The sequence below is a fragment of the Schistocerca serialis genome, chromosome 1, assembly GCF_023864345.2.
Source record: "Schistocerca serialis cubense isolate TAMUIC-IGC-003099 chromosome 1, iqSchSeri2.2, whole genome shotgun sequence".
Classification (NCBI taxonomy): domain Eukaryota; kingdom Metazoa; phylum Arthropoda; class Insecta; order Orthoptera; family Acrididae; genus Schistocerca; species Schistocerca serialis.
This window is the reverse complement of record NC_064638.1, coordinates 1,050,352,157-1,050,368,505: the sequence shown is the minus strand read 5'-3', so window position 1 is coordinate 1,050,368,505 and position 16,349 is coordinate 1,050,352,157. Positions and strand designations below refer to the sequence as shown.

General features: G+C 46.4%; 1 protein-coding gene across 7 annotated transcripts in view; it reads right to left on the bottom strand.

Moving 5' to 3' along the window:
• Nucleotides 1-16,349, bottom strand: part of LOC126415026 (skin secretory protein xP2-like) — a 547,299-nt gene that overhangs the window by 11,861 nt on the left and 519,089 nt on the right. For all 7 annotated transcript variants that reach the window (XM_050083400.1, XM_050083398.1, XM_050083405.1 and 4 more), the window contains one exon: nucleotides 6,824-7,978. In XM_050083400.1, the coding sequence (XP_049939357.1) occupies nucleotides 6,824-7,978 (1,155 nt within the window). The remainder of the gene's footprint in view (nucleotides 1-6,823; nucleotides 7,979-16,349) is intronic.

Below are 16,349 nucleotides of genomic sequence, written 5' to 3'. Positions count from 1 at the left end.
TTAAAATGACCTCTTCGCAGTGGGATGGCCGAGAGGAGGTCGTCCAAGTCGGTGGGTGTGGCTTAATAACCCGGAGCTTATTCCCATGATGGGAGGACCAGTGACAATGACAAAGTGACACCACCTCCTGACAGATGGCAAAACAAAGACTATCAGAGGGAATATAAGAACTAGTGGGCTGAGGTACAAGGACTGCAGCCTTGGAAGCAGTGTCAGCAGCCTCGTTTCCTCTCAGACCGACATGGCCAGGAACCCACAAGAACATCACGGTGGCTCCGTCAAGAGTGAGCAAGTGACGGTTTTCCTGGACCCGTTGCACTGAAGGATGGGTTGTGTACAATATGCAGGGGCTTTGAAGGGAGCTGAGAGAGTCTCAGCAGATGACACAACTGAAAAGCCTGTGTCGCCGGAATGTACTCTGTGGCCTGATACAGGGCGAAGAGCTCTGCAGTAAATACTGAGCAGTGTGCCAGAAACCGATACTGAAAAACGTCAGCCCCAATGACAAAGGCACACCCGAAACCACAGTCGGTCCCACATCCATCTGTGTACACAAAGGTACTATTGCAAAGTTCCATGCGAAGGTCGTGAAACTGAAGGCAATAGAGCGAGGCTGGAGCAGTGTCCTTATGCAGTGAATGAAGGCCAAGGTGAACACGGGCCAAGGTGCTGAAGGGTTCACAACCACCGGGAAAGTTGTAGGTAGTGTGAGGTGAAGCTGGCAAAGAATGAGCCAAAAGTGAACTTCAGGACGTAACAGAAAAGAGGGAAGTGCCCCATACTGGTGAACAAAGGAGTCATCGAAGGAGGTGGCATAGGATGGGTGGCCATGCATGGCAGACAAACAGCATGCATACCAGCTGAGGAGAAAGTCACGGAGGTAGGAAAGCGGTAGCTCTGCAGCTTCTGCACACAGACTCTCGACTGGAGTAGTATAATAGGCGCCAGTGGCCATACGGATGCCACAATGGTGGATAGTTTTGAGACAGTGTAAGAGGGACGGATGTGCAGGTGCATAAACAAGGAACCCATAGTCTAGTTTCGAACGGACAAGGAACCAGTACAAATGGAAGAGGGTGGTTCGATCTGCACCCCAGGAAATACCATTGAGGACACATAGGGCATTGAGAGACTGTGTGCAGCAGGCTGCCAAGTAAGACATGTGGGATGACCAAGAGTGTTTCCCATCAAGCAGGAGCCCCAGGAATTTCGTAGGTTTCAAAGAACAGAAGAGCAACATGCCCAAGATGTAAATATTTTTGGAGAAACCAATTGCGCCGCCATATGGACTGCCATTAACACCACACAACAAACGCCGGCATCTGGAATGATATTATGATGGGGAAGGATGGACTGTTGACGAGTAGCATCACAGTGTGTTCCGCAGTGAACCGTGGTTCCGCAATACCCAGGACAACAGCCATTGGTGAGTATGGGGAAGAGGCCCCACACTTCCGAGGTTTTGGACAGGTAGAGTGGTGTTACTCTTGGCATCATGGAGGAGCCATGTGTTACCTCTCATGCAGTAATACTGTGGTGACATTTTTCAACAGGACAATGCTCATCCACAAATGGCACGTGTGTGTATGAACTGTTTGCACTATGTTGAGGTATTTCTGTGGCCAGCAGGATCCCCGGGTATGCCCCTACAGAACATGTGAGGACCAACTCAGACGTCAAATCCATCCCAGTGCCAGTATCCTGGATATCAAGGACGGGCTACAACTGCAAGCCAGCTTGCTTCAGGAGAGGATAAAATGGCTTTATGGCACTGCCGAATCAGTGCACGCCTCTAGGCTAAAATGGGTGAAACGTCATACTGATAAATGAGCTCATACTGTCAACTTCTTTGAATATTGAGCTGAAAACGTCTGTTCACTCTTCAGTCGAACAATCCTGTGAGACACAGTACCTTCAGATTTGCATCGCTAATAACTACCAGACTAATAATGTTTAAGCAATGGTTGAGAAGACAATGGATAGATCAATTCCATAGGTGTTTGTTGCACAGTATTTATTTTGCCTGTTACCTCAATGTACCAGTGCATGTGCGTGCTTGTTACGAATTAGCTTTGCATGAAGTTAAAACTGCTGTAGCATGGGAACGTGCTTAGCTACGTTGATTCGGGTGTCAATTTCAAGAGCTTCCGGAGCACTACCAGGGTCCAAAGTGAGACAATAAAAGTATTCGCCGCAATGGAAACCGGTATTCAACTGGAAATTACAAAGTAATGGAAGATGTCATCTCATACGATTCGTAAATATGCTAAGAATTATAGAAAACCCAAGACATACGAAAGCTCGCGTCGAAAGGAATCCAAAACGCCAAAGAAGTCTAATGCACAGAGAATGTGAACGGTACATCAGCGTTGAAAAGGAAATGAAGAAAAAACTGCGCAATTGATTACATAACTGGCCCTCGAGCATGCAAGGGCAGCGACTGTTGAAACTTGTGATTTATCTATTCTGTAACCATTATACTACCCTGTCTAACCATTGTATTATAGAGACTTACAATTTAGTTACATATTAATACGGAACACTAGTTATGATTTTATCGCAAAGTTTTCACGAAAAATATAAGGCGCTGACCTGGACCGCGCACACAAAATTTCTTCGATTCGATGTTGCAGCCACTGAAATAACATCACATCCCCTCTCATAACCGCAATGTTTCGTTTCGTTTGCTCCTCCCATTCCGGGCACAAGAAAAAACCTAGAAGCAATTTGCTTAAATTTCTAGACGTCTGAATCAGACCTTCAGATTCTGAAATTCATATTAGTTTCATTGTCAATGGCGAAAAGGTTCTGAGATTTCGCAAAATCTAGTGCTGGGTACACTTGCTACTATAGTCTGATTAAAATTGCTTGATAGTTGATGTCTGCCACTTGCCGCTACAATGTTGCCATAGCAGGTGCCGGCTACCGCTCAGTTGTAGGTACCATATAAACACGGCGGGTCACTTCAAAAATGCTGTTAATGTGTAACGTGGTGCAGTGTTGGAAGCTGCGCTGCGAGGTATGTCGGAAATGCGAGATGCTATGTGGACAGCTGATTTTAAGTGACCAACGACTGAACTGCGGCAGGCGACGCGTTTTGTAGCCCTGTCCTAAGCTAATCACAACCTGTAAAGTGCAATGCATCCGACAAAAGATAAGTCAACAGTCTACAGCGGAAATGAAACCACGGTCGCTTTGTCCACGCTGACTAAAACTAACCTCTACGAGTAAATTCAAGATAGAAGAAATTCAGTTCCGGCGCCAAAAAGAAACTAATTTCTCTCTGTCATTGGTTAGCTGAAACTATGTTCGCACTATATAGCTACACAAGCTGACGCGCGCGTTTCGAACCGACGATCAGCCCTCGTTGGCACTTAATTGCATGTTATAGGCGACACGGGCGAATTCCAGACGAAAGAAGACTGATAGGAAGAAAAATAAGACCTAATAAAGAAGTCAATACGATGATGAAAGTGACGCAGCAAAGAATTAGAAATAAAAAAGATTGCACTTCGAACAGTTAATTGAATAAACATAATAATTACTCTCTTTCGATTATATTTAAAAATAAAAAAATTGACAATTTTTGACGAGATTCGAACCTATCTTCTACACGTCAGGTTTATAGTCTTATCATTCTATAACGCGACAATACAGAGTTAAGTAGTTATACAGAGGGGTCCAAAAAAATGTATCCACTGTTTAAAAGTCCATAACTTGCAAACTAATTGACGAAGTTGTCTTATTTTTGGTGAAAGTGTAGCTTAAAGTCCAACTTAAAGACATCACTTTAGGTGTTCGAAATTGTCACCATTAGCATCCACACACAAACGATGCCGCCGAACTGCAGCACGAACTACTGACTGCAACGTGTTCAGTTGAACATTTGCACATGAATGTACGATGGATTCTCGAAGCTCATCCAGTGTGCGTGGCTTTACGGCCTATCCATCTTCCTGGTAGATTTTCGTCGAGATACGCCCTAACACGATTTTGGTAGTGGGCTGAGGTACCATCTTGTTGAAAGTAAACTCCTTCGTCTTCATACAAGTCTCGGATGGCAGGTGAAATGGATGTCTGAAGTTTCTGAAGGTACACCTCACCGATGTCATAGAAGAATGGACCAATGAAGCCCCAGTAAGACAGCTCACACCACACATTTACCCCTGGAAAATTCACGGCTTTTTCTACATGGAGGTTCGGATTTTCGGCGGCCCAGTAGATGCAATTGTGGAAATTTATTGTACCACTGAGCTCGAACTGTGCCTCATCAGACCACACAATCATCTCTGCAAACTCTTCATCGTTGCGCACCATGTTAGCAAACCACTCGCAGTACTCCATTCTACGATCTGGGTCGTCCTCGTTCATTGCGTGTAGCAATCGTGGGATGTAGCACTTCCAGTTTGCTGTCTTCAAAATTCGCCGAACACTTGAGCGACTCACTCCAGTTTTACGGGCACACTGTCTCACATACTTCTGTGGTGAGCGAGTGAATTGTTTTAACAGACGACGGGAGTTAGCTGGATTTGTTACTGTTACAGGTCGTCCAGGTCGTTGTTTGTGTACATCTTTAACACAGCCTTCGGCTTCAAATTTTTCTAGAATGCGACGAATCGTTAAACGTGTCGGTGACTCTGTTTGATACTCATTTCGCCATTGCCGTTAAACCTCATCAATGTTTTCGTACTTAAAATATCACTTCAAAACTGACTTCCTTTCATCAAATGTAAACCTTGCGCCAGCCATGTTTACTCGAGTAACTAAGTGCAACTAAGAACAAAACACTGACTATCTGCCGACTGTCATCTGACAAAACAAAACAAAACAACGCAATACAACGCTTGTGTGGCGATTACCGGAACTACAAACTATTACACTATTGAAGATGAGACAACTCCCGTCAATTAGTTTGCCAGTTATGGACTTTTAAACAGTGGATACATTTTTTGTACCCCTCTATATTTATGAGTGTGGTGACCTAGTCGCAAAAACGAATTGCAGCTTTGTCGAGTCAGTGCTGTGTATGAAAGGCGCGCGCGCGCGCTTATGTGTGCATGCGTGTGATGAAATACGAAATAAAAGTGCCAGACCCATTACCCAGGATCGAGCATTAACGGATCGAGTGTGATGTTGAACGCTCTGAGTGGAGAAAACCAGGTGCAATGCGTGAAGCCTCAAATACAAAGTAATTTCAATCGGAGTAGTCAGTAACGATTATATGTAGTAGCGTAGCAAACACAACTCGCGCCCGGAGCACGACACTTTTTGGCGTCCGCTCCCCTATCAGTGGCCAGGGCACAACATTTTACTGCCGCCATCGGCGCCCGAGACAACACTTGTCACCCGCCTCCTCGGCGCCAGGGATACCACGTTACATTTTGTTAACGTCCTCCTGTAATATTTCTGGCTTAGTCAGTCATCATATTAGGCTCCAAGAAGCTGTTCCCAGAGCAGTGGAGGTGGAAGAAGTATATAGATGACGAAATGTGGTGCGAGGCACCTGTGACATGTTAGATTCGGTACCATTCCCGTGAGAAAGACCGCCTGCGTAATGTTACTGTTCTGTGATTGGCTGCTGTGTTCGGAGCAAGGGCGCCAAAACGTTTAAGTATAGTTGTCATTATTAGTTAAACTACTCACTGGAATGACTTCGCTTTTTAATATAAATATCTCTCAAGAGCTGACTATCATTCAGTCATTTTAGAATTATTAAAAACAATTTAAAAAAACAAAAGACTGACGAAATTGCAGACGAAGCACTTCGGAAGCGTTCGGGTTACGCCTTTTATGGTATGGCGCGCGAAATGTTTCGGGCTGTTCGTCACTCTGGATTAGGCAGTCTAGAAGAACAGACATGTTGTCTGTCGTAGGATGTGTTTCCAATTTTATTTAAGTTCCTGTTCGTCATTCTGGATTAGGCAGTCGAGATGTACAGTCATGTTGTCTGTGGCAGGAACCCGTTTGGCAGTATTCAGTATTAAAAGATTCACTTCGGTAGTCATGAGGCACAGACACGTGCCACAAATAGTGTAAAGATACATTTTCGTACACATTGTGTTTGATCATGTACTTTGCTGTATCAGAAGGTGTTGTATTAAGATCATGTAGTCTTCTCGTGTGGCTATATTACAATACGCGAGTGGCATCCCAAAGAAGTGATACATTATTTCAGAACAGAACCTCGCTAAGTCAGTTTCAGCCTCAAGATACAGAACCTAAGACCTGCGTGCTGTTTTCTGCGCTGGGGACATCAACTTGAAGACAGCAGGTTAGTAAACTATAACAGAACCTTCGTATTCCACACGGTGCAGTGGAAACAACTAGGCGCCTCACGTGTACTGCATGCACAGAACAAATGTGCTCAGTGACACTTCATCTGCAGTAATGCAGAGGAGGTAAAGGTGGATGATCGTTATTAACACCAACAATCAATTTATTCTTCCTTTCTTGCCGTACTCCCCCTCAAGAAACACATACAGTAATATAATATACAGAATTTACTCTGTGATGATGATGATGATGATGATGATGATGATGATGGTGATAATAATAATAATATTTTTCGAAATTATCTTGTTTGTCTGGAGACCATTTGGCGCCCTTTGCCCTCTTTTCACCACTGATTACACGTTCCTCCCTTCTCTAAATTGTTACTGAATTTATACGTGTTTCTCGTGGTTGGGAGGCATCTAATTTATTTTGTGAAACTCATTATTGTCCCCCATCGAGTATTCCCTCGTCAGACACCAAGTTCGGGTGAAGGTAACCCCGCCCCCAATTAATGCACAGTGGGTCGGAGAAAAACGAGCGGAGTGCTCACCGACGAGGCTGGAGAAGACGACGATGCCGAGCGCGATGCCGGTGATGGAGGCGGCGTCCATGGCGGCGGTGGGCGGCGCGGCGGGCGCGACGCGGCCGCGGCTCACCGGCGCGTCCGCCTCCGCCGCCGGGACTTCCTCCTCGTCGGCCGCCTCGCGCTCCGCCGTGCGCGACCGTGGCGCCGCCTCCTCCTGCTGGCCCACCACGTCCACGTCGTCGTCGGCCGCCGCTGCCGCCGCCGCGGAGGCGTCGTACGCCGTCCAGGCGCTCTCTTCCTCCGGCGGCACGGAGGACGCGTCCGGGCCCGTCTCCGGCACTGTCTCCGCTGGTGCCGTGGCGTACGCGTCCTCTTCTGCCGGCTGGGGGCTGCCGGCTTCCGCCGAGGCAGCTACGCCGCCGGCCTGCGGCGCGTCGGAGCTGTCCTGCGGCGCGACCTCGGCCCGGGCCGTCGCGACGCCGCCCTGCGGCTCGGCGCTCTCGGGGGCGGCAGTGCTGCTCCCAGACGCGAGCGCCACCGGAGCTGACGTCGGCAGCCGGTCCCGCGCGGTGCCCGCCTTAGTCTCGGTATCCACGTTGTTATGCCCCGTCTCCGCCTTCAGAGGCTTCACAGGTGCCACAGAAACTGGCGCCACCGAAGAGCTGAAAGACTTGCTCTCTCTCGCGCCAGTCGTCACACTATCGCTACTAGAGTTACCGCGACTGCCCGAATTATTTGGCTGACTAGACGAAACTGCGTCGACGACTGTGGAGTTGGCCACCGACGGCGCAACATTCAGTACATCCCTGGTGGTCAGAGCCTTGGAGGCGGGCTGCTCTCCGGGTGCCCCGTTCCCTTCAGGTACGTCGGAGTTGCGAGCGGCGGCGCGGCTAGCAGCCACCTCGCGAGCGTATTCGGCGAGGATCTCGCCGTCCACGTCTGCGTCTTGCGGCACCAGCTCCTCCGGCGGTTCGTCGGGCGGGCGGCCCTCGAGCGGCAGCGCGCGCGGCCCCAGGAAGCCGTCCTCGTCGTCCTCTTCGTCCTCGTAGGGCGGCGGCCAGGAGTGCCAGTCGCGGGGGCCGGCGTGCGCCGAGCGCCCCCCTGCTGCCGACGGCGGCGACGTGGGGCCGGCCGTGGGGTGGCCGGTCGCCAGCGGCACCAGCAGCAGGGCTGCCACCACTGCAACACCACCACCACCACAGTCACAATCGACGACATCGTATTACTCGACAATGTGAACCGTAGATCGCCGTAGAGGAAACTGAGGTCTCACATTTGAAAAAATAAGGTATATGATATGTTCACATCGAGGTAATGGAGTCTATCTCCTCTGGTTCAAAGACTATGTAAGCTAGCCAGTATCGATTTTGTCTCGCGCTGGCTGGATATATATCGCATGTCTGAGGCAAGCAGTGTGCTATCCACCTCACTCCTACCCTCAAATACCTTGGCCTCACACTCGACCGCCACCTCACCTGGACTCCCCACCTCCTTACCAGCCAAAACAAAGCTCACAACCGCCTCCGCCTCCTGAAACTCCTGTCCGACAGGACGTGGGGTCTGCATCCTTCCACCATCCTTCACACCTACAAATCCTTGATCCGCCCCATCCTCTGTTATGCCAGCGTAGCTTGGATTTACGCCCCTCCCCGGTTCTATAAAGCCCTCCAAATCCTCGAACGCCATGCGCTCTGTCTCGCCTTCTGCATCCGCCTTCCGTCCCCCACGTGCATCCTCTACGACCTCATCCCCTTCCCCCACCTTCTCCTTTTCCTTGAACACATCCGCACACTATATGTTGGCCGCCGCCTTGATCCCCCTCACCCCCTGGTGTCTCCTTTCCTCTCCACCCCCAACCAGTTGCCGTGCCTTTACCGTTGTGTCCCACCCTCTCTCCATCTCCACACTCTTCATCTCCTTTCCCAACGCAACTTCCACCGTCTACCCCTCCCGGATGATGAGCTTCGCCATGACATCTACCCTTCCTACCAAATCTAACCCCATTTTCCTGCCTCCTCCTGAGGGCTCCCTCTCCCTCCTCCTGAGCGGATTCCCCCTCCTACTCCCCCTCCATCTCTTGTGCCACCTTTCAGTGTCTCTGCACACCCTCCTGCCCTGTCTTCCCTCTTCATCTCCCGCCCCACGTGTCTCCCGCCTCTTCATGAACCCACTGATGCCCCTCCTCTCTTTATCCCACCGCTTCCCCTGCTGTCCCTTTTCCATCCTCTCTGCCCTTTCCCTCGGCAGGTCCCGCCTGGCACTTTAATTCTTCGTCGTATGTGCTCCAAGTGGGTTTTGAGTGTGTTGTTCCGGAGTGTTTTTACTACTGTGGCCGACTTTTAACGTGTGCATGTCCATTAAGTGCATTCTCTGAGTTTTGAAGAATCGCCAACTGTATTTTTTAACTTTCTGGTGACTTTTTTTTAACTGTCCTCTGTGAATGTCTCCGTGTTAGTCTATATTTTTTACCTCTATTTTCTCCCATTATTCTGTTTTAAGTTCCCCTTATGTAGGTAACATTTTATTCTTATTTTAAGTTGTCATGCCACTCGGCTGAAGAGCGGCGGATTATGCCGCTGACAGCCCTCTCCTGCCCATATTGGGCAGGGGAATGAAATAAAAAACAATCAGTGTGGCTGACGGAACTGAGCGACCAGGAGGCGCAACTGTCGTGCGCTGCGACTGGAGCATAGTGTGTGAGAGAGGCCAGTGACGGCTGGACAGCCTTGGTGTTAACACTGGACGTTGATCTGCTCTCCGGCCCTCAGACGTTGGTTACAGGGCTCCATTTCCATCTGCTGGAGTTTCAGTCTTACCGATAATCTTTCTAGTGAGCATCATTCCAATGACAACTGTGGTTATCGCAAAAATTAAAGAATTGCGCAGGCTCGTTCGTCGTATAAAAACTTTCTCAGTTCAGATTCATATTATGATACTGGTGCTGCTCATTACTTGTCGTTAATTAATATTCGACTAAGCCGGGACATGCTAATTGGTTGCGAAAGAGGCATTTTGGTTTTCGTATGTGTATATCAGTGAATGTTCTTTTCATCAGTTAAAGAGAGATGTGTAATTGTTAAGGTTTTTTACTCGTAATTAAGTTGCGGGGTTGTTTTCTTGATTGTATGGCCACTATTTTATTGTGTTTTATTTGCATGTTAAAGACTGCAACGTATGTATAAGGCCGTGGGTAGAAATGTTTCTAATAGCAGATTTCTGTGTGTTCTAGAAGGCTTTCTTGTTCTAGTTTCAATGTTTATCTACCTTGGCCCAGAGGAGTACGCGGGTCGTGTGGGTCCGTTCGGAGAGCAAAAAGGGCATGTCTCCTGAGCAGGACTGTAAAATTCTACATTGTATTTTCTTCCTGTAATTTAGCAATCTTACTGAGCTATAATTGTCTGAGGAGCTTATGCTTAAAAGTGTGGTTAATTAAGCTTGCAGAAATTTTGTTTTGTTCAAGGTTTGCTAAGATAGTGTTGAACGTTCAATAATTTTATTAATTGGGTAAATATTTTTTTAACGTTGAGTCTTTTAGTATATTTTATTTAAGGGAAAGGTAAACTTTAGCCTGGTTGTGAGATGAGTTTCTTTCTGAGTTCACTTCGAAAGCCTTTGATTAAATTTTTGGTGTTACTGAAATGGTTTAAAGAGAATTTGATAGTGATCGTATTTATTTCAAAATCTGTTTGCTAAAGGATAAAGAGTGTAATGAATGTAAATTGTACAGTACATTTTTTTGAGTGCCAAGGAATGTGAACATGTTCTGAGGAACTACACTATAATAAAATTTATTATATGTGCAAACTTGGGCCTAGTCCTTCATTAACCCTTTCATGAGCCGTGGGAAACATGCTTCCCACTACAATGAACTCGCTCCTAGTCCCGTGGGATTCACAGTTCCCACCTCTGTATGGTGTTACCACCTAGTGAACAGTACAGGGTAATACTTCCAATCGGAAGTTCCCGCCGTTTTTGCTGTACCTTCGCGCAGAAGCATTGAATAGCTGAGTGTTGCTCTGTAGAGGAGCGTTTCAGTGCTGTTTGCGTGATATTTTGTGATTTTTTTCCTCAAAGCTATAGTATAAGGTAAATACTTTTGATTTAACCAAATTTATGAAGGACCACGTAAAATTGGAACTTGGAGAATTCCAGTTTGAAACAAAAGGAGCCATTTCTGCAGTAAAATGGATGGATAACCATCCAGTCACTTTCCTGTCCTCAATTCATGACCCATGAGAAGCAGCCACAGTGAAAAGGAAAAACAAGGATGGTACTAGTACAGAGATTTATTATCCTGAAGTTGTGGCAGAATAAAACAAAATAATGGGTGGTGTCGATAAGTTTGATCAATTACGAGAATGGTATGCTATTAGCAGACGTTCTGTAAAATGGTGGCACAGAATATTTTATTTCCTGGTGGATGTTGCTGCAGTGAACAGTTTTATCATGAGGAAAATTAGTAAAAGAGAAAGTGGACAGCATGATCAGCTCACATACAGGATACATCTAGCCAGACAATTGATCGCCGGCTTCTCATCCCAAAAAAGGCGTGGACAAAAACCTTTCTGGCAAAAAGGGGTAAAGTACCTGCAGATTTTCGTCGTATGGCTGTAGGGGAGCATCAACCCATTTTAGGAGAACCTACTGGACGTGCCGTCATTGTAGTACCAAAGCTGCGGAAAAGAGCACTCGCTGTGTTTGTACATATCGTCAAATACCACTTTTCATGGACCCATGTTTCAGAAAATTTCATGGCAAGTAATTGTGAACAATCATTGTAACAAGAGAAGTAAATTTATCAAATAAATATGACATATATTGAAAAAGTTGTTTTTGTCATTTAACTCCAAGGAAAGGCAGTGGGAAGAATACTTCCCACCTTGCTGTATGACCTCAGTTTCACAGTTGGAGAAAATTTGATATTCTGTATGAGAAATATACCTACCTGTTAACTACCATCTGATCTCCATTCGTTAAAAAAAAACTGCTCAATAATTTTGCCCACGGAAGTGTTAAACGAGTCAGCGGCTGTAAATGTAAGCCACTAAAGTGATCGGAATGCACTTTCTTACGGTCCCAAACTAGCCAGTAGAGGTACTTCGCCGCACACCCATCTGCTGACAGAGCGAACACGTGCACGTGCCGACCGTCCACTGCACTCACAACAGGATGGCGTCTACTAGTCACCACCGATTTCGTCCAAATTTATACATTGAAGCGCCAAAGAAACTGGTACATGCATGCGAATTCAAATACAGAGATATGTAAACACTCAGAATACGCCGCTGCGGTCGGCAATGCCTATATAAAACACAACAAGTGTCTGGCGTTAGATCGGTTACTGCTGCTACAATAGCAGGTTATCAAGATTTAAGTGTGTTTGAACGTGGTGTTATTCTCGGCGAACGAGCGGTAGGACACAGTACCTCTGAGACAGCGATGAAATGGGGATTTTTCCGTACGACCATTTCACGAGTGTACCGTGAATTTCAGGAATCCGGTAAAACACCAAAACTCCGACATCGCTGAGGTCGGAAAAAGATCCTGCAACAACGGGAGCAACGACGACTGAAGAGAACCGTTCAACGTGACAGAAGTGAAATTCTTCCGCAAATTGATGCAGATTTCTGTGCTGGGCCATCAACAAGTGTCAGCGTGCGAACCTTTCAACGAAACATCATCGATAGGGGCTTTCGGAGCAGAAGCCGACTCGTGTACCCTTTATGACTGCACGACACAAAGCTTTACTCCTCGCCTGGGCCCGTCAACACCGTCATTTAACTGTTGATGACTGGAAACATGTCGCCTGGACGGACGAGTCTCGTTTCAAATTGTATCGAGCGGGTGGACGTGTACAGGTGTTGAGACAACCTCATGGATCCATGGACCCTGCTTGTCAGCAGGGGACTGTTCAAGCTCGTGAAGGCTCTGTAATGGTGTGGGGCGTGTGTAGTTCGAGTGATATGGGACCCCTGATACGTCTAGATATGACTCTGATAGGTGACACGTGCGTAATCATTCTGTCTGATCAACTACATCCATCCATGTCCATTGTGCACTCCGACGAACTTGGGCATTTCCTGCGCGACAATGTGACACCCCACACGTCCAGAATTGCTGCAGACTTGCTCCAGGAATACTCTTCTGTGTTTAAACACTTCCGCTGGCCGCCAAACTCCCCAGACATGATCATTATTGAGCATATCTGGAATGCCTTGCAACGTGCTTTTCAGAAGAGATCTGCAATCCTTCGTACTCTTACGGATTTATGGAGAGCGCCGCAGGATTCATGGTGTCAGTTCCCTCCAGCACCACTTCAAACATTAGTAGAGTCCATGGCACGTTGCCTTGCGGCACTTTTCCGTGCTCGCGTCGGCCCTTCACGATAGCAGGCAAGTTTACCTGTTTCTTTGGCTCTGCAGTGTAGTACAGGGCTATTGAAAAAAGAAGGAACAGATTTCAAAGATTTATTGCTTCCAAACTACAAAAGATAGAAACACAATTTTAACGTTCCTGGAAAGCGAAATGTTCAGATTTTTACGCACTCAATGAAATTCTCTAAGCACGTCCGACGTTACCTGAATGACACCATTCCATGGCGTTGGACTGGAAGACGAGGAACAGAAGTTGATCTTCATCGTCGGTGGTCTCTCAGATCTCTAGACGCCCCACCATGTGACTTATCTGCAGGGTTACGCGAAAGACCGCGTTTTTGTCCCCCTTTGTTTCTGTGAATTCGATACGAGAGACCAGCTGCTTCGTGTGTGGCAAGAAATGAGCCACAGTTTTGATATTTATCGTGCAACACATGGTACTCACACTGAACGCATAAAAATTGTAACTTTTGTCTTTCCAGGAACGTTGGAATTGAGTTTCTATCCTTTGTACTTTGGAAGTAATAAATGTCTGAAATCTTTTCCTTGGTTTTGAGTAGCCCTGTATATGCACTGCTTAGGCAGCAATGAAAGACAAGCGAGGGCTCCGGGTGGCCAAGTATTTAGAAAAAAAATAACGTTTTTGGCGCGGTTTGGGTGAGACATGGGCTATTAATGTTATTGCAATACCCTGGTAGCGGTTGGCGGAGCGGAAAGACTACACTTGCTGTTCTAAACTTCTCCTGACACACTTCTAGAACTTGTAGAGGGGAGTCAGTAGACAATATTTTGAAGTGGAACCCAAGTCCTGAAAAGTACCGTTTCCATGCTACAGCTGTTTGAATACGTGTTTGCTCGGTAGCTATGCAACAGGATAGTCATGGTAGGGCGTGCTTGCCTCAGATCTGTTTGTACCCTGATAATATCGGTAATATCGAAAGCCTTCAACGCTGTGTCCCAAGTGTGCAACAAGATGGTGGTTGAGTGATCTTCTGAGGTAGCGTTACATGGGGCCACTGAACACCTTTTGTGGTTATCGATGCCAACCTCACCGCTCTACGTTACACGGACAAGATTTTGCAACCAATAGCTGGATCGTATCACCAAAATTTGGTGACTTTTCATCTTACTGGATGACAGCTCGCGTATTCTCGCTGTTCTCGTGAACACGTTCCTTCAACATACTAGAATCACGTAATGGAGTGACCTTTTTTTCCCCGGACATCAATCGAATATAACGTGTGGGATGTGTTGAAACGAGCTGTTTTTGGACTTCGACAAGTACTCTGCGAGACTTAGACCTATCGCCACTGGAGAGTGGGAAAATTTGTTACTCTCATCGATGGTATGTCGCGACGGTTTCAAGTTGTATCCGAGAAAGGGGGACGTTCCGGCACGTATCGGCTTGATGTGAGAAACACACGACTTTGTCGTCACACACTTTTCTTTACTTGGTGGTCTAGACAATTTGCAAATGAATATATACGCATGCATCAGAGCGAATTTTTTTCCTGTGCCATTACTTTCGAAATAATGGGGTGATGCAAAACTTTAGATGACGTTAGCACATGATCTCTCATTTCTTTGCTTAGAGTCAAGCCCCAAAATATGAAAGAACCGCTAATGGTTCCTAATTATTAATTATATCGAAATACATATCTACATAAGTCACAAACGACAAGGATATGATGAACTTTCTTAATAGATTTGTGGACAGGTGAAATGAAATGTCGTGTGACTAGGGCCTCCCGTCGGGTAGACCGTTCGCCTGGTGCAGGTCTTTCGAGTTGACGCCACTTCGGCGACCTGCGCGTCGATGGGGATGAAATGATGATGATTAGGACAACACAACACCCAGTCCCTGAGCGTAGAAAATCTCCGACCCAGCTGGGAATCGAACCCGGGCCCTTAGGATTGACATTCCGTCACGCTGACCACTCAGCTACCGGGGGCGGACTTGTGGACAGGTATCAGAGGACCAGGAGACCGACCTAACAATAGCTGGGTCTGTTCAAACTGCTTTTTTGAAAGACTGCTACTGAAAAAAAATTATTACATTGTAGCACCATGAAGTTCAAGACTCGTAATAAGAAAACGCAGTTGCTACACACTGTGAAGCAGATACGGAATTAAGCGAGAGAGAATACAGCATGGCATGCGTGTCAAACGAATATTCCGTAGCTGATATCGATGAGAATGTAATTTTACTTGAGAAGGAACGAAGACTTTATCAGAAAGGAAAGCGACACGTACCAACTACGATTTTCCTTCCATAGCGGCGGAATTCTCGTGTACAGCTGTACTGATAAGATGGAAAAACGACACTGGTGTTCCATTCAGAACTATGAATTTTCGTGAAAAGACGGCTGTCTTGTTCCAAATCTTTATCAATCTGAAATTGTAACCATGACACAAAAAGAGCGTTGCACCGTTAATATCAGTTCCGACGTGCGATTACCGATGCTCCAAATTTCCATGCTGTCAAAATACAGTATCTTACGATCCCTTTGACATGACATACGGGCATCAATCACAAAGCAGTCATCTCTCCTTTCCCAATTATGTAGGGAGCTGCAAAGTAATCCTCTATTAAAATTTTGAGCTAATGGTGCGCTGAACTGACCTCCAAATTTTAGTCCAGCTATCGTGATCTACGTTTTAGGTGGTTTTCCATGTCATAGCAGGCAAGTTCTGATATGCAGAAGTTTGATGATGATTGGCTCCACAGCCTTCGTGAAATTTTTAAGTGAAATCATTCCGCTTTAGGGTGTTAAAACATTATTGCGATTGCAATTTCGTTAGGTGGTCATTTCCAAGCATTGTAGGATGTTTCATTGCACTTAGTAATATAAAGCTCTGACATGCTGAGGAAGAAGAGTTGCATGAGGTGTTGTGAATTTATTTGCTGTTCCATATACCATACACATTAGAAAGCTGATGGAATAATGATATAGATACTCAACTTTAAATTTCATGTAGCAGGCTTACCGCTTTTGTCGTCCGTTTACCCTACTACATGAAGGTTAATCTTAAGTGATAATTCCATTATTTCACCAGCTTTCTAAAGTGTATGGTATATGGAACAGCAGATAAATTCACAACACCAGATGCAACTGCTGTTACACAGAATGTCACAGCTTTATTTTACTGAGTGCGTTACAACATCCCACAAAACT